The sequence below is a fragment of the Callorhinchus milii genome, unplaced genomic scaffold (genome assembly GCF_018977255.1).
Source record: "Callorhinchus milii isolate IMCB2004 unplaced genomic scaffold, IMCB_Cmil_1.0 Scaffold19, whole genome shotgun sequence".
Lineage (NCBI taxonomy): Eukaryota > Metazoa > Chordata > Chondrichthyes > Chimaeriformes > Callorhinchidae > Callorhinchus > Callorhinchus milii.
Genome location: NW_024704760.1, coordinates 1976569 through 1999010, shown reverse-complemented (window position 1 = coordinate 1999010; position 22442 = coordinate 1976569). Strand labels below are relative to the sequence as shown.

General features: G+C 50.9%; 1 protein-coding gene across 3 annotated transcripts in view; it reads left to right on the top strand.

The window, feature by feature from the left end:
- LOC103182462 (AMP deaminase 2) overlaps positions 1-19562 on the top strand; it is a 32049-nt gene extending 12487 nt beyond the window's left edge. For 2 of the 3 annotated variants that reach the window (XM_042342051.1, XM_042342053.1), the window contains exons 2-18: positions 5034-5167; positions 6558-6688; positions 7706-7774; positions 8464-8575; positions 9181-9367; positions 10030-10171; positions 10639-10728; positions 11225-11354; positions 11501-11695; positions 13614-13745; positions 14385-14548; positions 15522-15648; positions 16204-16367; positions 16760-16880; positions 17464-17637; positions 18461-18571; positions 19108-19562. In XM_042342051.1, the coding sequence (XP_042197985.1) occupies positions 5034-5167; positions 6558-6688; positions 7706-7774; positions 8464-8575; positions 9181-9367; positions 10030-10171; positions 10639-10728; positions 11225-11354; positions 11501-11695; positions 13614-13745; positions 14385-14548; positions 15522-15648; positions 16204-16367; positions 16760-16880; positions 17464-17637; positions 18461-18571; positions 19108-19314 (2390 nt within the window). In that variant the 3' untranslated portion in view covers positions 19315-19562. Of the gene's footprint in view, positions 1-2798; positions 2986-5033; positions 5168-6557; positions 6689-7705; positions 7775-8463; positions 8576-9180; positions 9368-10029; positions 10172-10638; positions 10729-11224; positions 11355-11500; positions 11696-13613; positions 13746-14384; positions 14549-15521; positions 15649-16203; positions 16368-16759; positions 16881-17463; positions 17638-18460; positions 18572-19107 lie in introns of those variants that run through there. The other variant, XM_042342052.1, reaches the window with a different exon arrangement.
- Positions 19563-22442: the final 2880 nt, after the last annotated feature.

Genomic DNA, 22442 nt, shown 5'->3' with positions numbered 1-22442 from the left:
GCCCTGATCTAATCATAATTATACAGATGACTGTTTGGGGAGGACAGGTTTGCAGGGCTACGGGGAGAGCGCGGGGGGAGTGGGGTTGATCCGGATCGCTCTTCTGAATGAATGGCCTCCTTCTGTGCGGTATGATTCTATGATTCTATGATTGGCGGTGGGGCAGAAACAGAGGATTGGAACATTTATTCCGGTTTCTTTCATCATTTGTGCTCGTCTCCTGGGGAGAAAGGAACTACAGATGGAGATTTATCGGTTGTTCTGCGAAAAAAACAAACAAGGCGACGCTGTGCAGTTTGTGTCCGCAAAGTCCCTTAACGGAGCAGGAATTCTCGACGCAGGGGTGATTTGCTAAGCTTTCCCGGAGAGCGGAATGCTTCGCTTCAAAAGCGAGTGGACTACCTTTCCTCGCACGTAACCTTTTCATTCAGTGTCACTTCATGACGTTTGGAGGTCAAGCAGATAAGCGTCGCAATTGGCAAACGGGCTTTGGGATTTTCAGTCGGGTTAATTCCCTCGTTAGGCGGCTCAGTGAAGCCGCTGGGACTGACTGCGCTTCAGGGAATGTCTTCAAACAGATACACAGAACTAATTACTGGACTAATTAGAGGCAGGTCACCAAGGAATAAAGAAACCCCCGGCTCGGGACCACATCCCTGACTGTCCAGCGGCCTGGGACGTCCTCCCGACGTGAAAAGCCGTGTAAATGTCATTTGTTGTTGTTGTTGTTGGTGTCGTTCTGTATACGCTTTGGTGGTTTTGCGGGGGAGGCAGTCTCTGGATACGATGCTGTACTTGCCCCCAAATAATTTAATGGCTGTCGCACAGAGCACCGACTCATAGTAATAATTTGATACAGCGCCTTATCACGTCGTTGAGACAGCCATCGGAGCGCTTCACAGAACACACCCTGAAGCGGAGTGACTGTGCACTTGGTGGGCGAAACGCGGCAGCCAGTTGACCAAAGCGAAACCTCGGGCAAGTTTCCTTACCCCACACAGAGCCTAATAATAATCCTCCAAAACCAAAAACAATAATAAATTGGTCATTTTCAATCCACGACTGTTTGTGGGACATTGCTGTGCGCAATTGGCTGCCGCGTTCGCCCACAAATATACAGTCAATTCACTTTACAGTGTGTTCTGCGAAGCGCTTTGGGATGTCCTCCCGACGTGAAAAGCGCTGTATCAAATGCAAGGATTATAATTATTGTTATTAATGCGCAAGGGCACAGTCCGCCTGCCAATTTTGAGCAAGGTTCATCTGCGTAGCTGACGAACTGATTCATCATCTCAATGAGGCTTCAAAAACAACATCGGAGCAGTTATCTTATTTTAAGAACTTTTGTCACCAGATTGTTTTCCGTCCCGGTCGCTCCCGGATGGGTGTTTCATGGCGTTGCTTTGCACAGAAACTAGCGATTACAGACGTACAAAGAAGCGACTTGTCTCCTTGCCGTGCAAGTGCATCGACTGTGCAATGGAGTCCTGTGTAGCTCAGTAGTTACGAGCGCTCGACTCGTAAGCGAGCGGACCCGGGCAGGGAGAAACCTTAGCCAAGCTTCCTTACTGCACACGCGCGCCTCTGCTTACCCAGCAGTAAGCAGGAACCCGGTTGTAAGTCGATTGGCGCATCGCCTTTCCGGGGGTAATAATCCCTTCAAAAAAAAATATGGTCACTCAGTTCACAACTGTGTGTGTGTGTGTGTGTGGGGGGTGTGGGGGACGCTGCTGTGTGCAATTGGCTGCCGCGATTTGCCCACACATATAGTCAATTCACTTGATAGTATATCCCGTGAAGCGCTTTGAGGCGTCTCAAAGACGCGATAAGGCGCTGTATCAAATGCAAGGATTATTACTATTTTATTATCGGAAGCATCTGGTGCTCAGGCACGTGAGCGCACGGTGTGTTTTGCTTGTGATGAAAGGATAGCACACACGCTGTTGATATCACTTTCCAGTTAATTTCTTGGGCATCTTTACCCATGCGTTCAAGGTCACAGCACCCGCATTCGTGCCCGGTGGCTGTTGTGTGTGCAGTAACCCCTTTCCTTCCCTCTCTTTCCGTTGCATTTCAGTGGCACGTTGATGCTGGTACGCGACAAGGTGTTGACGTGTCAAATATAAACAGTTCCGTTTTCCCTTAGAAATGCGTGGGACGACGTGTCTTTATTCTCGAAACGCTGAGGACGACTTCGTGGCTGTTTGGCGCAGTGTTTGCGTCGCGCAACTTGGCTGAAAAGAAAATAATAACTTGGTGGCTCAATCCACGACTGTTTGTGGGACACAGCTGTGCGCCATTGGCTGCCGTGTTTCACAGTCAATTGAGTATATCCTGTGAAGCGCTTTTCCGAGACGTCTAGAAAACGTGATAAGACGTCGTATCAAATGCAGGAATTATTATCCTTATTATTATTATTAGTCACTACAGTTTACAGTAAAATCCCTTGAAGCGCTTCGAGACGTCCTCCCAACGCGAAAGGCGCTGTATCGAACGCAAGGATCGTGAGTGAAAGTTATTTGCGTGTGTGGGTGGGTGAGTGGGTGTCAGAAGTCACTTAACCTGTTCAAACAGAATATTTTTGGGTGGAGTCGAGCTGCGCTTTGCCCGTTTACTGTAGATTGGTGGTTGTAAAGTGTGTATGGCTTGACCTGAGTTGATAAACCTGTAGGTAAACGGTGTCGATTTTACGACCTGGAAATCTTGCTGGATATTATTAGTGTGTTGATGATATCTCGCGAAAGTTCTCGTTGTAACCGATACTGTGGACAAAACAGAAACCGTATACCCTGTGGATTACTCTGATCCCAGGCAGACAAGGTTAGAATCGTTGCACTTCATGTCTTCGAACACTCGGCAAAATATTAGAAACCTTTGCTGTGAGGACCCTCAGCTTGCCCTTAAGTTGTGACCTCGGCATCTTTTCTTTACCACGGCAGAGAGAAAAAAAATAGTGCAAACTGTGGGCCTTGAGCTGGTTCTAAGGTGTGTGTGTGTGTTTTTTTTACTGTATATATATATTTTAAAAAACTAATGAGTGTGTGTGTGTGTGTGTGTGTCTCTCTCTTTCTGTCCATATGTGTTTGTCTCTGACTTTTTCGCTGTCTCTATATTTATGTGTGTGTGTGTATTGCCATGTTTCGTGAGGATATTAATTATGTGAGTCACCGTATTTTTTGCAACACATATAATAGTAATAATAATAATAATTAAACGCTCTGGGACTATACCCCGTGTGAAGGGCGCTCTACAGATGCAAGCTGTTGTTGTATAATGATAATAATCCTTCCATTTGACATTGTGCCTTATCACGGCCTCGAATGTAGTGGGGAGGGGAGGGGGGAGGGGGAGGCGGAAGAAAAGAGTCCTGGAAACACCCTCAGGAGAGGAAAAACGTTAGCGAAATTCAAAGCGAGAGTATAAGAGCGAGTGAGGCGCTGGCGACTTGGAACATGGCTTCAGGCCGGTCAATACCTTATCTCAGTTGTACCAGGAACTGCATGTTACAGCAGCCGGAGAGCAGTCTGGCTTTATGGAACTCTCTGCAGATCAATATTAGATGATCGCAGCTGTCGAAGGGTGCCACGGAACGACAGAGGGAAGCCAGGCTCCGCAGGGAAGGCAAAGGAGCAACTTTGTCAACTTTTACTGTTGGCGGTCGGCCAAGAGAATGCATGTCCTCATGGCACCTCGTTCTCTCCCTGTCTCTCTCACTCTGCTTTGCCTCTGTGTCCGTCTCTCACTCTCTCTCCCTCCCTCCTTCTTTCTCTCCTCTCTCCCCTCTCTCTCTCTCTCGCTCTTTCTATCACATGTGACTGTGCAATTTGTACCTCGCTCCTAGGAGGGAGGAATTTTCTATTGCGCGTATATATTATTAAAACATCTGTGCGTCGTGAAATGGAATGGTTAAAGTTCCACTCCCAGAATCGAGCCTGGAATTTATCTCAAAACCTTTTCCGTGGCTGGTCTCAGCTCACCGTGTGCTGTGCTGTGCTGTGCTGATGGGGAGAACTCCCAAGGCACATTTATCAAAACAAACAACATAGATTTTATTTTCCATCCAAGTATACCGACCGAGCGATATCTCGCTTCATAAAACCTAATTGTTTATTTACCTGACCACACACACACACACACACGCGCACGCACGCACAAGAACACACACAACCCTTTATGCCACTTCCTCTCCCGCCCATGCAAAGTCCGATTCAGAACAGGGATAAATCCCGAACAAATCTGCAGGAACATTTGGAACAGGCTTCCTAGGGAGAGAGACGGGTGGAGGCAGAAAGTGTCGAATTCTTTCAAGGACACATCTGGATAGATTTCTGTTAGGAAACGGCACCTCGGGCAGGTAACCATTACTTTTGGGCAGGTCTTGGTATGGTTCGCGGGTTCACGACAACGACTACTTGCATTTACACAGCGGGATAACTTGCATTGATCCAGTTGTGGATTATCTTGCGGAGCGAGTTCAATAAGAGCGGCTTATTAATCTCTCTCTTTTATGCATTTAACAGCGCTTGAAAGTCCAGTGCCCGCCATATCGAGGAGCTGTGTGTGGTGATTTGCTTGTTAATTGGGTTTTGAGGGCAGAGAGATGGTTTTTTGATATTTATAAAAGTATCTCACGATTATATAGCAGCAGCCTTGCTGTGCTGTGCGCGTGAGAGTGCGCGTGCGTGAGCGTGCGCGTGAGAGGGTGTGCTTGTGTGAGAGTGTGTAGGTGTGTGTGCGTGCACGTGAGAGTGCGTCTGAGTGTGTGTGAGAGCGTGTGAGTGTGCGCGCATGCGCGCGAGTGCATGCGAGTGTCTTGAGTGCCTGTGATGGAGTGTGCGCGCTCGCGTGTGAGCGTGGGTGTGCGCGCGAGTGTCTGCTGTTTTATTCATACAGTCCCTTTTGTTTTATTATCAAAGTCGTGCCCTTTCTTTTTAATTCCCGCTTTGAAAACGAAACCTCTGGTAAAGCCTCTGATTATATACTGTATATTTATAAACCATTACCACCCATTTGTTGTTTACGCACTTTTACAGACTTGCAAAGCAAGACCGGAGCCCTGAAACAAATCCACTGCTCTCAGTCGCTGCCTGGGACCCCGTTGTCCTTGAAAAACTTCCCTCTTCACCTCCGCACCTCCATGGACGGCAAATACAAAGAGATTGCGGAGGTGAGTTCTCCGTTGTTCTTCACCAGCCTGAGTGGGATTTCCCCGAGACCCTCTCCCCGTCCGCCACCCTCTCTCCCCACCACCACTGCTCTGACCTGGAAGAGAGTAGGGGCTTTTTTTGTAGGGGACTTATTTAGTACTTATCATGGAGTCCGGTAGCTTACTGTAGCGGTTAGCTCGATCGCCTCGCAAAGCGAGAGGACCCAGGTTCAATTCCCGGGCAGGTTTAGGCAACTTAGGCAAGTTTCCTTACTTCGCGCACACGCTTCTGTTTACCCAGCAGACCAACGGTTGTTGGTCGATTGGCGGATGGCTTTCCAGGGGTAATAAACCTTCCAAGAAAACACATTTGGTCACTCGATCCACGACTGTTTGTGGGACGCTGCTGTGCGCTATTGGCTGCCGCGTTTCGCCCACCAAATACCCAGTGGATCCACTGCGATCGAATGCAAGAATTATTATGACCGTGTTGTTGTAATTATTGTCTCTGGAGGAATAGTCAGGAAAAGGCCTGAAATCTGCGGGAATCCCTTGCCCTAGATCTTCCCGTTGCAAATACAAGGTGAAATGTGTAGTGTAGAGATTTACAACCGCTTCATAGGCAACGAGGGGCTGGTTAACCCGGATACGTCAACCGAGAGGAAGAGAAGTAGGACATCGGAGAACATAACTGTGCGGAACGGCAAGCAGTTAACTGGGATTGAGGGCAGAGCCTTATCAGGATTTTATTTGCTGTGTGAAAGAAAAGGACGATCGAGAAAGTTAACCCTTCCCCCCCCACCACCCCTATCTCGCCCAAACAAACCTCCCGTTAAAACAACTGCGATCGCTGTACGCAATTGGCCGCCGCGTTTCACCCACAAAACGCGCAGTCAATTCACTTTACGGTGTATCCTGCGAAGCGCTTTGAGACGTCTCGACCACTTGATAAGGCGCTGTGTCAAATGCAAGGATTATTATTATTATTGCTCAACCGTGAATTGGAACAGAACTTTCTTTTCTTTCCGTTATAGGGTTTTAGGCGTGTGGTTGGTAGAGAGGGTTAATAATGATCCTCGCATTTGATGCAACGCCTCTCACTTTGGCAGGCGGTCCCAAAGCGCTTCACAGGAATTTGCCGTAAAGTGTAGTGACTGCGTATGTTTGCAGGCGGGACGGGTCGGCTGATTTGCTCCCCAGCAAGGTGGCAAAAAAAAGAGGGAAAGGGCAAACTTTCTTGATCGTCCTTACCTCTTCCACAGCAAGTAACGTCCGGGGTGAAGGGCACTATATAAACGCAAGTTGTCGTTGTTGTTGTAAGCTTGCGCCCGGCCACGGAGGGAGTCTGCGTTGCTTTCCCTGTGGCGATGGCTCCGAACAGCTTTGCTGAGCGGAATGTCTCTTGGTCCAGGAGCTCTTCTCCCGGTCCATGGCGGAGAGTGACATGCGGAGTGCCCCGTACGAGTTCCCGGAGGAGAGTCCCATCGAGCAGCTGGAGGAGAGGCGGCAGAGGTTGGAGCGGCAGATCAGCCAGGACGTGAGGTGAGAGCCACGGTGTCGGGGTGTCCGAGCGGAGAGCGATGAGCTAATATTCGCCGCAAACACTGCAACTGGGGCAGGTCAGGACCTCAAAATTGGGCTAAAATTGAGGAATTTTAAGACAGTGGGGGGGGGGGGAGTGGAGGGTGGGGGGGGGTTGGAAGTCCTCAAAGGTTAAGACAACATCATCCCCCTTTGTTGCTCTTGTGGTCGTTGGAACTCTCCCTCTCCCTCAATGCCTCCGCCTCGCCCCATCCCACCCCCGCTTTCAAATCCCGCCTAAAGACCTTCCTTTTTTCGGGGATCGTGCTTGCGGTCACCTCCCTCTCTCCCCCTTCCCTCCCACCTACCCCGCCCCCACCCCCACCCCCCCCCCCCCACCCTTTCCCCCTCTCCCCCCCTCCCCCTGGGTCGGCGGCAGACTCCGCCAGGGTCAAGCGTTGCCGGGTTGGCAAGTTGTTGTTGTTGTTGTTTGGGGGGAAACCTCTCCCGAACAAACCAAGCTTCCCAATTGGCATTCACCTTCCAGATCAGTGCGGACCTCTCTCGGGCCTCAACAGCGCCCTCGGGTGGCCCGAGCCTCGCAATGACAGCCCCTCCTGCTCCAGGAGTCGCGGCTTCAATGGCTCTTGGTCTCGCGACTTGCCCGGTGGCTTGACAGCCGCCTGTTGGAGACGAGGTCCACCCCCGGCGTCGGGGGCAGAACGGGAAGGCAACGCCGCCCGAGCCGCCTGAGAAAACCCAACGCCATTGCCTCCTGTGTTACTTTCGTTGGATCTTCAGGCTTTGTAGCCTCGGCTGAGGCGTGGCTGAGTGAGGGTGGGTTTGCCTTGACAACGCTGCCTTCAGCTAAGTAACACTTCTGTTGGTGAAGGGCTGGGAAAAAGGGCTGGAAAATTATCTTTGGATTAACTGGCTGGTATTTTTTTTTCCTTCACAATCTCTCTCTCTCTCTCTCTCTCTCTCACTTTCCATGTTCTCTTTTTTCTCGGCCTTGCTTCTCTGCCTGCGATGCCTCAGACTAGAGCCAGAAATCCTACTCAGAGCCAAACAGGACTTCATGAAAATTGACAGCGCTTCAGACCTCCAGTGAGTCATCCACCGCAACATGAAGAAGTCCTGTTTACCGCTGCGTCGGCGTGGTGTCTGTTGGCGTGTTGTGTGTTGGCGTCTTGTGGGTTGGATGTTGGCGTGTTGTGTGTTGGCGTGTTGGTGTGTTACGTGTTTGAGTGCATGAGTGAGTGTGCGTGTGTTGGTGGAATCTCGAATCCGATCATATCTCTTTCTGCTTCCACTCTGCCTCGGGCGCTCCCAGGGAGTGGGTCAGTTTGCTAAGTATTCCTAAGACTTATATTTTTTTTGTAAGCTGTTTGGTCCCGGAGTCCTCTGGAAAATGAAACCCTCAGAGTGATTGCTCAGATGATTCTGGGATTTTTCTTTTTCTCTCTCCTTTTTACTGGATGATTTTCGACACCGAGGTTTTTGACGCCGTGAGGTCCTCCATCAGCCAGCGCCTTCGGTCACCCTCCTACCCCCAACCCTCCTGATCCCAACCCCCAGCTCGGGTCCAAATCTCTGAATGTCCAGCGCCTTGGCACGTCCTCCCACGTGAAAGGCGCCGCTTAAATGCAATGTGTTGATGTTGTTGTTGTTGATGTCGGGGTGGGGTGTGGCTCCCTCACAGGCGCGCTGGTCAGATCCTCCGTTGCGTTCGAAGCAAGACAAGACATAACCCTCTGCCGGGTGCTTTCCCCTCTCCCCCCCCCCCCCACTCACAGGTATTACAAGGACCAAATTGATTCCTCCGCTGAGCACTTCCCGGAGGAGCAGAAGCCGGCACTGGTGAGGGAGTTCCAGCGGGTCAGCATATCGGGAGAGGAGAAATGCGGGGTAGGTGCAGCGTAAGGCTCCGATCTCAGCTTCCGCAAACCCCCCCCTCCCAACACCCCCACAGTGCCACACGGCACAGAAACCACCTCCGTGTGGAGGCACTGAATGGTCACTTCAGTCCACGACTGTTTGTGGGGACGCTGCAGTGCGCAATTGGCTGCCGCGTTTCGCCCACAAAATACACAAATCAATACAACTTTACAATATATTCTGTTCCCTCTCCCCCCGCCCGCCCGCCCTCTCCCCCCGCCCGCCCCTTCTCCATCATTGTAGACCTTGAGACAAAAATTCGGACATTGGAAGAAAAACGAAGGCCGGGATGAATGGGATTCCGTAATAATATAAATGTAACGAGCAGCGAGTTGTGATATCGAGCCCCACCTGCTGGTTGTCGTTCCTTCTTCCTGAAACCAGTTGTGTAACTTTTAAGTAAGTCCCAATAATCGCGTCGTCAACGCTCAGCAGTTTCTGGTTCCGAACTACATTTTCTTTCCATCTTTTTCTCTGCGACCTCCCTCCCCTTCCTCCCCTCCACCCCCCCCCACCCTCACCACCCTCTCTCTCCCCTCCCCTCTCACGCTCCAACCCAACCTACCCATCACCAGGTTCCGTTCACTGACCTCCTGGACGCTGCCAAGTGCATCGTGAAGAGCCTGTTTATGCGGGAGAGGTACATGGCGCTGTCGTTGCAGGGCTTCTACAAGACCACACGGCGCTTCCTGCAGCAGCTGGAGGAGAAGCAGCAGCAGGCGAACATCTACGACGAGATGCCAGAGACGCCCATCAAACCAGGTCTGAGCTGGTGTGGGGTGCGTGTTGTGGTGCGTGTGATGTGGGTGCGGTGTGTTGTGGCGCGTTGTGGCATGTGGTGAGGCCCCAACTCGGGAGGGAGAGCTCGGCGATCCCAACTGAATTGGCCGCGTCCGGTCTTTCTCCGTTTGTGTCTCTTTTCTGCCAATTGCGTTTCCTCTCGAAGGCGCATTCAGAAATCCCGCACTGTTGACCCATCGACCGCAATGAATTACGTCCGTGTTTACAGTCACACGGCGCCTTTCTCGTCGGGAGGACATCCCCAAGTCGCTGGGCAGTCAGGGACTTGGAACCTAGAGGTGGAGTGGGTGCGGGGGGCGGGGGCGGGATGGGAGGGCGGGGCGGGGTGGGGGGAAGGTGGGTTGGGATCAGGAGTGGGGGTGGTGGGCAGGGAGGGTATAGGGGGCCGGAGGGTGACCGCAGGCGTGGTCGAAGAGGAAGGGTCTTGAGATACTAACCACAGCTTCCACAGCGAGTTCCTCTGGTACTCCATACCCCCTCCTTCTCCTCCACCTCCTCCTCATCCTCTTCCTCCCCCCCCGACACCCCCCCAACTCCTCCCCCCCAACCCCCGCCACCTCCTCTCACCTCCAAACAAAATCACAAGAGTTTTTTTTCTTTTTTTGCTGTGAATTTTCTGGCAGATGCCCCCATGCTCCTGCCGTTCGCCGAGGAGCACCCCTACAAACACTGTGAACCAGCCCTGATGCCCGAGGACGTGGGGTTCGGCTGCAGGATGACGGACGGAGTGGTCCACGTGTATTCTCAGTGCGGGGTGATGGACAAGTAAGCTGCCGCCACTCCCCCACCCACCCCCTACCCCTTTCCTGTCCTCTCCTCCTCTTCCTTTGAACAGCGTCGAAAGTCATTTTGGTTTGTCGTCGACTCTTTGGGGCGAGAAAAAAAAAACAACGAAATAATAATCCCAATAACAATAACCGATAATTTCCGATAACTTTCCATTTCATGTAGCGCCTTATCGGCAAAAAAAAAAGTTTGGTCGCTCAATCCACTGTCTGTTTGCCGGGACGTCGCTGGGCGCAATTGGCTGCCGCGTTTCGCCCACGAAACACACAGTCACTCCACTTTACGGTGTATCCCGCGAAGCGCTTTGAGACGTCTCAACGACGTGATAAGGCGCTGGGTCAAATGCAAGGATTATTATTATTATATTATTATTATTATAATATAAAACACCGCAACAATGTGCACGCGCTCGGCTCAACTCAATTCAAACCTCCCGTCTTTTTCAGGTCTACAGAGCTGGACCTTCCTTGCCCAGATCTCCAGGAGTTTACCGCAGACATGAACGTTTTAATGGCCCTGATCATCAACGGACCCGTGTAAGCGCACAAATCGCTTCGCGCCCCAGCACCTCCCTTACCTCTCTCGGACCCGCTCATACCATGTTTCCCCCCACCGCCCCCACTCCGCTTGCCCTTCTTTGCTCGGCTGGCACAGACCCCCCCCCCCCCCCCAAGCTCATCCTTGCCTCCGTGGTTAGCCGATCTCTACGCTCGCTCCTAACCTCTGTTACTCCCTGCTTCGATCCCTCCATCTCGATGCCTCCCAACGTCTTCAGCCCCAACACCAACACCACCAGCAGCAGCGACAGCAGCAATGAGCACGTGAAATACTTGCCTTGTTTGTCGCTTGGCTTTGAGACGAGCAAGTCTGCGCCATCTCCACACCAGCCGTGGAAAAGGACGGGTTACGGTTCCACTTGTCCTAGCGTTGCAACCGCAGCCCTTGCCTTGTTGTGATAGCGCCTTATCGTGGCCACCTTTGACAGGATTTTTTTTGCCCCCAACCCCTCCCCCCCCAACTCCCCACACACAGAAAGTCCTTCTGCTATCGTCGCCTGCAGTACCTGAGCTCCAAGTTCCAGATGCACGTGCTGCTGAACGAGATGAAGGAGTTGGCGGCCCAGAAGAAAGTGCCCCATCGCGACTTCTACAACATCCGCAAAGTAGGGGAATTGTAATCGGGGGGGGGGGGGGTGCGGTCACGCGAATGATGGTGTGTTTCGCGTGGGCCAAGCACGGCAGCAGAAATGGCCGTGGGTTTGAAGTGACCCAAGTCCCAAATTGTTATTGTTGTCTTCTCTTTGCCGAGGTTGACACCCACATCCACGCCTCGTCCTGCATGAACCAGAAGCACCTGCTGCGCTTCATCAAGCGGGCCATGAAGAAGTACCCCAACGAGATCGTGCACGTGGAGAACGGGAAGGGACAGACCCTCAAGGACGTCTTCGAGACCATGAACCTGACCGCATACGACCTGAGCGTGGACACGTTGGACATGCATGCGGTACGTGGTGGTGGTGGGAGTGGTGGTGGGGAAGGGGAGATGGGGGTGTGGTGGATCTTGCTCTCGCAAGGCCCTGAGTCCTGCTGTCAAGCGCTCCGGGACGTGAGGGACACTGCTTCGCGCCTCTGTTTACCTCGCGGCGAGTGGGAACCCGGTCGTCAAGTCGATTTGGCGGATCGATTGGCTGCCGCATTTCGCCCACAAAATGCACAGTCGCTCGAGACGCTGGCGCTGTCGAACGCTCTGGGACGCTGCCCCGCGTGAGGGACGCCGGAAATGCAAGTTGCTGTTGTTGTGTATGGATCCAAGTTGTTGTTGTCGTCGTCGTCGTCAGTCGGAGGCTTGAGCCTTGCACCACTGGAAAACCAAGCACGTATCTCTCACTTCCTTCCCCTCCCCCTTTCCCCTTGACCTCCCCCGTCCCCTAAACCCCCTCACGCACAATCGTTCTCGCCAGGGACGAGAAGCGATTGACGCAGAGCATGGTACAATTTACAGCACGTAAGGAAAGGCCATTCAACCCATCGAGTCTACAATTTTGCCCACAAAGTACACAGTCCACTCATTGTACATTCTATCCCGTGAAGCGCTTTGAGACGTCCCGAAGACGTGATGAGGCGCTCCATCAAATACAAGGATTATTATTATTGTTACTACGGTGAATGAGCTCGCAGAGATGTTGAGGGAGGGGGAAAGAGAGAGAGAGAGAGAGAGAGAGGAGGAGACACATGACTTGGGGTAAGAAGACAGTAGACATGGACAGTACGTCATGATGAGTTTAAAGAGCAGCGATGGTCAAACTCCTTGACGTCTCCAGAGGAAGGGTGGGAGGGAAATAGACCTTGAAGTCAATTGAGGTGTGAAGAGCAGCTAGTTCCCTGACCCACCCCCCCACATCCCTCCCACCCCCGACCCCGCCCCGAGCGTAGATTGTAAATGGCGTCCTTTTCTTTAAATTCTGGCAGGTAAAAGGATTCCTTGTCAGAGGCGAAAGGGGATCCCAAGGCCTCAGTACTATGAATAGTAAGTACAAATCCCTAGATGTGTTTCATGGTGAGGGGTTATTTTTGTCGTTGAACAGCTCATGAGGTGTTCCAGTTGGCCAGGGCTGCTCTTAAAACCTCAGCCGCCCCCAGAGACGAAAAATCAAAACGCTCTCCTCTGTGATCGATTTGGGAACTTAACGATTAAAAAAAAAAGCAAGAGAGGAGGCGATTGCACTTCACACCGATCACCAGCGTTGGGAGCAGAGGGTGCCCCAAGCCGACTGCCCTTTGCGAATGGACGGATTCTCCCCGTGTGTTCGCCCCGCTCGGAGCTCTTTGGGGAAGCCTTGTCACAGGGTCAGTGTTCACCAAACAAAAATAATAACCTGAGTCACATCTAAGGGCGAGTACAGCAGTTAGTATTCATAGGACTGACCCCCAACGGGATCGCTCTGGGACGCTACTCTGCATGAGGGGGCGCTATATAAGTGCAAGTTGCTGTGGCTGCTGTTGTTGGATGTTCCTCCTTCGAAATGACAAGGGTTTAGAGGCTGCGGGGTCAGCAGTTTGTACGTTCGTCTGTATCTACAGAGCACATTTAATCATCTGTGCGTGTGTGTGTGTGTGTGGATGTGTGTGGAGTGGGAGGTATGCACTTAATAATAATAATAATAATAATCCTTGCATTTGATACAGCGCCTCATCACGTCTTCGAGACGTCTCAAAGCGCTTCACAGTGTACAGCGTAAAGCGAATCGACCGTACTTTTTGCGGTGCGAAACGTTTTATCCACCAGGACGCAGGGAACCCTCTTAACGGTTCCGCTTTATGGTATAAACGTACGTGGCTCCCCTGGGTATTTGCAACCCGGGTCCCCCTGTGGCACTGACGTATGTATGTTTGGTGTTTTGTTGCGTTATTCTCCATTCCAGGATCGGAACACCTTTCACCGGTTTGATAAATTCAACGCCAAGTACAACCCTATCGGTGAGTCCATCCTCCGCGAGATCTTCATCAAGACAGACAATCACATCCAAGGCAAATATTTTGGCCACATGATAAAAGTGAGTGGGTTTGAGCACCGATGGACTGTCTCCCTGTTGAGTTGCTTTGACGTTGCCCTTTTTTTTGCGGAGTCGCGTAGCTTTGCGGTTAGAGCCCTCGCCTCGCGAGCGAGAGGACCCGGGTTCAATTCCCAGGGCGGGGAGAAACGTTAGGCAGATCCTTCCTCAGCAAGCCGCTGTTTGCCGAGCAGTAAGGAGGAGCCCGGTTGTTAGTCGATTGGCGGATCGCTTTCCGGTGGTGGGGGGGGGGGGGAGTAATAATCCCTCCTTCCAAAACAAAAATGCTTGACCAGTCAAATTGAGACGGTTCACAGCGAGCACTTGGAAGATAAATGTAAAATAAAGCTAAAACGGTTGGACTTCTAAGCGGGGAGGGGCGTGGTGGTGGGGGGGTGGTGTGGCGGGGAGTGTGGAGAAGTTTTGCTTGGAGCAGCCAAGTGATTTCTGGGGACGAGAAAATGACTCCTTCCGGCTTTCTCCCCTCGTCCTTCTCGCTCGCATTGGGACGGTCGCTGAGTAGAATAAAAAGGAGGGAGAGAGAACCATCAGACCCCGGGAAACGTCCGGAAAGTGTTGCACGTTCCTCGCCGCTCTTTGCCGTCTCTCAGTTTTTTCCCGCCTCCTTCTCGTGCGCTGCAGGAGGTGATGGAGGACCTGGAGGAGAGCAAGTACCAGAACGCCGAGCTGCGTCTGTCTGTGTACGGCCGGTCCCGGGACGAGTGGGACCGACTGGCCAAGTGGGTGGTCAAGCACAAGGTCTACTCCAACAACGTGTGCTGGCTGATCCAACTGCCGCGGCTCTTGTGAGTGTCCAGCGGGTACTTTCCAAACCGGCCTTGATTTCACCGACCTCCCCCCCACCCCCCCCCACCCCCACCCCCCCCCCCCAAACTTTCTAAGGCCCTTCAGCGCCTCGGGACATCCTCCCAACGTCAACAACAACAACCACCACGACAACACATTACATTGTATAGCGGTTTTCACATCTCAAGGCGTTGGGCAAATAATTGTTGTCGTTCAAAATTAAGAGCAAATTGAAAGGACTTTTCTTTCTTTCCCCACAATTCTTAAATTCGGGGAGTAATGGGCTCTTAGGCTAAAACTAGGTCAAGTTTCCCCCTGTTCATTGATGTTACCCTCCTAAGTGCTTTATCAAGCGCCATTCGTTCAGCGCCTTGGGACGTCCTCCCGACATAAAAGGCTCTATACAAAGGTAATTTGTTGTCGTTCTTTTGGGTGCTGTGCAAAATCGGTTTCCAAGTTGGACTGCGACTTAGGAAATTCCTCGTAATCCTGAAATTAAAGGGGGCGATCTTAAAACAAAGAGCTCGAGGAAACTTGGGGCCCCTGTTCTATTTGAGGCTCTTTTTATCTGCGGAGTGATTTAACACACAGCCCGTGCAGACCGAAGCTAAGGTGAATTCCCAATTAACACCTCCAAACGATTCGCCCGACTCACAATGAGCCGATTGTGCAACCCCCCCTCCGCAAATAGCCCTTGTGATTCTATGAATTAATAAAGTGTTGAATTATTCATCTCCCGATCTCGGATTCCTGCGCTCCCTGCTTCGAGAATCGCTGAGCACAGTGGAAGCTTCTCCCGGCCCGCGTTTAGAATGAATAGGAGATTAATATTGAATGAGAGTTTGATTATATAAAACACTCGAGTGACCCCCTTTTTCCAGCGCTCTGCACAGAAGCACGTTCTGCTCGCAGGACTGAACTGTCTCCTTTCTCCTCTCTCCGTCTCTCTCTCTCCAATCCATTCCTTCCAAGTGATGTCTTCCGCACAAAGAACCAGCTGGCCAGCTTCCAAGACATGCTGGAGAATATCTTTATTCCCATCTTTGAAGCCACCATTAACCCTCGCAACCACCCAGAGCTTCACCTTTTCCTTCAGCATGTGAGTCAAATTATCCTGCGAAGCGCTGTGAGACGTCTCGATGACGTGATAAGGCGCTGTCTCAGATGCAAGGATGATTATCATTATAAGTTTAGGATGTCTCATCCCAAGCTGCACTGGACAATATTTATATCGCATTTTGTTCTTAATATAGAATAAACATAGCCAGGAGCCTGTTGAAAAGGACTAAGTCTGGCTCAGTGGGTAGCTCTCCTGCCTCTGGGTGAGAAGCTTGTGGGTTAAGTCTTGCATCAGGACTCACCAAGTGAGTTTCCGCCATTGCCCTGACCAACAATCCCTGAAATAATATCCCTCATTCACTTCACGTGGGACATTGCTGAGTGCAAATCGGCTGCCGCATTGGGCCACAGGATACCACAGTCACCACACGTCACAGTAAATCCTGCGAAGCCCTTCGAGACGGCCTCCTGATGCGAGAGGCTCTGTGTCAAATGTCACGACGGTTATTTTATGAAAGCCACAAATCTCTGAACCGTATTCCCGAACGAGAACTCGCCGACTGACGAACGGGATGTTGTTTGTCGGTGTTTGCAGGTGGTGGGCTTTGACAGTGTGGACGACGAGTCGAAGCCTGAACACCAGATCTTCAATGCAGACAGCCCCCTGCCCGTCAACTGGACAGAGGATGATAACCCCCCCTACTCCTATTACCTCTACTACATGTTTGCCAACATGACGGTTCTGAACCACCTCCGCAAGTACGACCAGGATTATTTCTATATCACTCACCTTTCACCACGGCCCGAACTTTACAGGGATCGTAATGGGGAGGGTTATGGTTTAGTATTTCTCGCCGCCCCCACCCACACACACACACACATACTAAAATCATGCTGGACACCTAGCAGGTTGCTACTCAATGGCTTACATTGGGGGGTGGTGGGGGAATTGGGGAAGGTCCAACCTTTTGGCTGCTGAGGGCAATATTTTTTTGAGGGTTCCCTTTCCAAGAAACGTAACATAACACGTACGGGTTATGGAGGGAGCGGGTGGGCCAAATGAAATGGAGGGAGGGGGAGTGACGGGGGGGGGGGGGCGTTGATTTGGCCCCATGGGCTTGTTGTGAGCCTTGTTCCTCTTCACTTTGCAGGAAGAGGGGCTTCAACACGTTTGTTCTACGCCCGCACTGTGGAGAGGCTGGGCCTATCCATCACCTCATATCGGGTTTCATGCTCTCTGAGAATATCTCTCATGGTCTTCTGCTGCGAAAGGTACAAACAAAACGGGGAGAAGGCACCAAGCTCAACATCCTTTGAAAGTCGGGCCTTCAGCCTTTCTGCCCCCACCCTCTGGAACTCCACCGTTGAATCCCACCACCTCGCCTCCCCCACCTCCCTCGCTCGCTTCCTTCAAGGCCCGTCTCAAGACCTTCCTCTTCGACCGACCACACCTTCGGTCACCCTCCCACCCCCACCTCCCCCTTGTTCCCTCCATCCATCTCGACTCCAACCCCCAGCTCGGGTGCAAACCCTTTACTGTCCAGCACGTTGAGACGTCCTTCCGACGTGAATGCAATTTGTTGTTGTCGCTGTTGTTGAAAAGGTTCCCGTTGGGGAGGGGAAGGGACCTTTTCATAGATGTTCTATAAAACGCTCAGCGAGATGGAGGATTTCCAGTGTATGTGGCGTTAGGTTACCAAGCCAGCGAAAGAGCCAATAAAAACTGTTAGTTTGTCTGCTTAAATGCTCAAGGGATTTTTTTTACTTAAAAGAAAAACGTAACTTCTCATCACTTCAGTCTAACGTTAGTGCGTCACTTGTAAATGTTCCTTTGTGACCTGTGTTTGATCGCCAGGCTCCAGTGCTGCAGTACCTCTACTACTTGGCCCAGATTGGAATTGCCATGTCACCACTGAGCAACAATAGTCTGTTTCTCAGCTACCACCGAAACCCACTGCCAGAGTACCTCTCCCGAGGCCTGATGGTGTCGCTCTCCACGGACGACCCACTCCAGTTCCACTTTACCAAGGTAAGTCCCGGCGGGAGTGGGGTTGGGTCGTGTGGGGGGGATCAATATACGGGGTGAGGTGAATCAAAAGTCCTTATTCGTATGAGATGTTCAAACGGCATCCAATACAGTCGTTTACACGTGTCAACTCGGCGGCCAAACCTCTCACGATTGCGATGGAAAGACGTCTCCTGTAATAGTTGTAATAGTCTACCAATGGTGCCTTTTTCTTAAAAAAAGCACAAACAAAATCAACCATCAAAAACTACCCCTCGATGTCCTGACCTAAGAGAAATCTATCCGCCTCAGTCTTGAAAGTTTCAGACTCAGAAGAAGACTACACAACACTGAGACAGGCCATTGCATTACTCCAGCCGTTATACTCCTCTATTCCTTCCTCCCTCATCTTTGCGAGAAGTGGGTCAGTCAGACTGTTTCGCTAGTCACAAGCTGACCAGATGCAAAGACTGATGGTCAAAACGTGGAGTGTTTTTTTTTTCCCCCCTTGCGGTTCTGAGGCCAACTCCAATTTCGGGTAAACACAAGGCAAAACACTGCAGATGCTGGAAATCTGTTTAATGAAAACAGAGGTCGCTGGGCACACGCAGCAGGTCAGGCAGCGTCGACGGAGAGAGGAAAGTGAGTGAACGTTTCGGGTCGAGGACCTTTTTTGAGTACCGACGAAAGGTCATCGACCTGAAACGTTAACTCGCTTTCCTCTCTCCGTCGAGGCTGCCTGACCGGCTTGCCTGTTCCCAGCCACTTCTGTTTTCGTTTCAAGCTGCGGGCTGCGCACCGAGACCGGATAATCGACTTTAAACAGCTTCTGTCTCCTCAACCTCAGGAGCCTCTGATGGAGGAGTACAGCATCGCTGCACAGGTGTGGAAGCTGAGCTCCTGCGACATGTGCGAGCTGGCGAGGAACAGTGTGATGATGAGTGGCTTCTCCCACAAGGTAACACATGCGCGTGGGCGCACACACACACACACACCCGCGCGCGCACGTTAACGGACCGTAAAGCAGGCTGGTTCCAACCTTTTGGTGGCAGATCAGAGGTCCTTGCATTCGACACAGCGCCTTCTCACGTCGCCCGAGACGTCTCAAAAGCGCTTCACGGGATTTTACCATAAAGCGGTGTGACCGTGCGTACTTTGTGGGCAGACGCTGGAAACCGATTTGCGCACAGCGACGTCCCAAGCCGTGGAGTGAGTGAGTGAATGAGTGAGTGAATGAGGGAGGGAGGGATTGATAGGTAAAACATTTTTTGTGGGGATGGGGGGAATTGTCGGCCAGAGACACTGGGACAAACTCCCTTTTGGTAATTACCGGCGTGGTGGTGATTGCTACCACCACCAACAACAAAACTACTGGCAGTTATGGAGCGTCCATCACGCGGGGGGCGGCGGGTGGGGGGAGGCTCAGAGCGCTCGGAGCCACGGCTACGGAATTGGGGAAGGAACTGAAGTACTTTGGTTCCCTTTGCTTTGCAGGTGAAGAGCTATTGGCTGGGACCAAACTACCAGAAGGAGAGCATCGAGGGCAATGATATTCGCCGCACCAACGTGCCGGATATCCGCGTGGGTTACCGGCACGAGACTCTGTGCGAGGAGCTGAACCTGATCACGCAGGCGCTCATCACCGCCGAACAGTTAGAGAACGACACCTTGAACATGACCCCGATTCCCGAGTCACAATAAAGCTGCCTTTTTTTTTAACAGCGGATGAAAATCTTCGCCCTGCAGGAGGTCTGAGTTTTAATAGAACTGGACGCCCGTAGAATGCTAGAGTACCTGCCAGCGTTAACCACATTGTCTTTATTAGGCGTTAGACGCAGATAGCCTCTCAAGTCTTCACCCCTTTCTATTGCGCGCACAGACCGCGGCATCTGCTCTCGGCGTCCGTCCTTGCTTTTTTTTTTTCCGGTGACGTGTAACTTATTTGCAAAGTGGTGGCCGCCTCTCTTGGGGAGGGGGGGGGGGGGCGACTTTTCGGTCGAGGTGACAGACCGTCTGGTGGTGGGGTGGGGGGGGAGGGGGGGGGAGTGAGGGGAGAATAGGAAGGTTGCGAGGTTGGATACCTACCTGTGGCGTATCATACGACCGGTTGACCTGTTCTCGAGAGCTACCGTTGCGTTCCCCGAGGCGCTGTGACTGTGGCTGCCCTTCATCTGTACCCCAGCGATTGGCTACCTCAAGCAACCGAGAAACATCCAACACTCCGGGTTTGCTGTCCTTGTAGAGAGGAGAGTGAAGGCCACTGAGCCTGGCAACTGCGGACTCTGTGAAGACACTCCCTCAAGCATCATGTGAAAAGTCAGTTGAGGAATCGGGCAGGTTCCAACACACGCCTCGCGTTCGCTTCTCTTGCTAAACAGAAGGCGGGGAGATCCTTGCATTGTAAGAGGTCGATCCTGTCCTGCCTTGGCTCGGAATCATTTTAAAAGTTTTTTTTTTGGAGGGGAGGAGTTTTATTCAATCATCCTAGTGGTACTTTTTTTAAAGTTTGAACCTGTTCCTTTCCCACCACCACCACCACCACCTACCAGCCCTCCAAACATGTAACTTTTAACAACAAAAAAAAAGCTTATTTATATATATATATATAAAAAAAAACTTTTTAAGTGACGAAATAGACTGTGTGCACTTGTTTTGGGGCCAAGGTGAACACTATGGGTTTCCTATGCACAAGGCGACCTTCAACCTGTAGAACGCACAACCCGTTGCTCTGAATCTCTTCCATACGAAAACACAACTGGGTAACGTCTTGATACAACACAGTCACTTATTCTTAAATCGAGCTCTTGTGTTTTCTATGAGTTTGTAGAATGAATTCTTTCTCCTCGTCTCTCCTCCCCCAATTGAGACGTGCGGGCATGCGCGTGAGTGTGTGTGCGCGTCTGTGGGGAAGAATAACCCTATAACATTGGGTTCTTTTTCGGCTTGCTATTATCTGGTGGAAAGCTCTTAGTATTCTTGACCAGACTTGTTGGTCGGACCTGCATTTGTACAGCGAGTGTGTCCGGCATTCCTTCCTCCGGTGGGTGAACGGTACTGCGCGAGGTTAGGTGATACCATTTGCTCCGAATGCAGCTGACGATAATTAATGACGGAAACGCAGCACATTTCTTTATTTCTTAAAAAGAAAATGAACCTCGGAGCTTGCCGTCTGAAGGGTTCTCCCGAACCACTAACTTTTTCTTTTGTCCGTTACGAGATGCCACCAAGCCCACAGCCTTCTCTGTTGATGAACGTTTGCACCTTTCCTTTGAACGACCAAGATGTGTTGCTTGGAAGGAAGCCCTCCCTTTTTGGGGGGGAAGCCAGATCTTTATTAGGCCTGCCCGTTGCTGTGTTGGACACTATCTCCAATTCATGTCTTTGTGGAGAGAAGGTTGATGCAGAATTTGAGTTGTCGCATTTGTCGTTGGAGGATCCAAGGGTTACAGGACATGTGCGGAAGCCTAAGACAATCTCCAAGACAGCACACCCTCCGAGGCTAAACCCTTTGCTTTTCTATAGAAACCTGGATAAAGGCTTGAGACATTATATCCAGGCTTGTTTGAGCATTTTTTTTAAAATCCAATCGGACCTTGTTTATAAGTGACATTGAGTAATTATCCTAAATGTGTTTAAGATGTACATTGCTTTAATTCTCATGGTACAACCGAAACTCCTATTTTGTGATGCGACCTTGAACGTACACAAAATATCACTTTGTGTATCTACCACCAAATAGCCGGTCATCACATCACACCGTGTCCCAATATACAAGCATGAACGGGAAGATATCAGGGTCAGTTTTCTGGCAGGATGAAATCAATTCCTCATCCCAACCTTTCATTCTTGTAGAAATTTAGATTAAACTGAAAGTAAGTTCATATTGTCGAGCGAAAGATTCCTTTCTGGTACAGGGAGTACATCTATAAAGCTGTTTTAGCACATACTGGCTTAGTTGTCAATGTCACAAGCTGGTATTGATGCCAGACGAACAATGTACTGTATTGCGGGAATATTGGGGTATTTGAAGTGAAATGCAGATTGCTTGCATGTGCTGGTACAAACGGGAAAATAAGGGTAGAGAAACGTTTTGACAATGGTGAGAGAAGCTTTCTTTGTTCATTTGGAATGATTATCGTTGCATGGAGAGTGCAATCTTTTTTGTGGACTTGTATTTATTGATTTATTTGGGTTTTTTGATGCCACACTGTGACTCTGCTGCTTATTTTTAAATAGTGCTTTGTTTCGAACGTGGACTGTTTCATTGGGTTCCGTTCGTTGGTTCTGTGATCGAGCGTCATTCCGTACACCTCGAGCGAGATTGGTGCCAGTAATTGAAGCTTTGGTGTGAAGCTATTGCCACCAATAGCTGGAAAACCCAGTGACAAAGCTGGAAAACCCAGTGTACTGGGAAAAACCCTAACCAGAAAATGCCTTATTGCTGAATTGGTGACTCACTGCATGACTGTTTGTGGGACACTGCTGTGCGGAACTGGCTACCGCGTTTCACCCCCCAAAACACACACAGTCAATCCACTTTACAGTGTAATAGAAGATGAACTGACTCTGTAGGAACAATTATTGGGCTGAGACTATTTAATTTGGAGTTTGTAATCCAATCCGCAGCCCCGTGGGTATTCAGAAATGGTTTCTGTCCATCTATCTGAAACCCAATTGCAGGTTGAAACTCCAATTTGCCCAATTTAATTTTTAATCCAAGTCTTGAAGACTAAATGCCACTTTGGGAACATTAAGGCTGTTCCCAATGGAACTGTAAAGGGCTTTGAGACGTCTCGAAGACGTGACAAGACGCTCTATCAAATACAAGG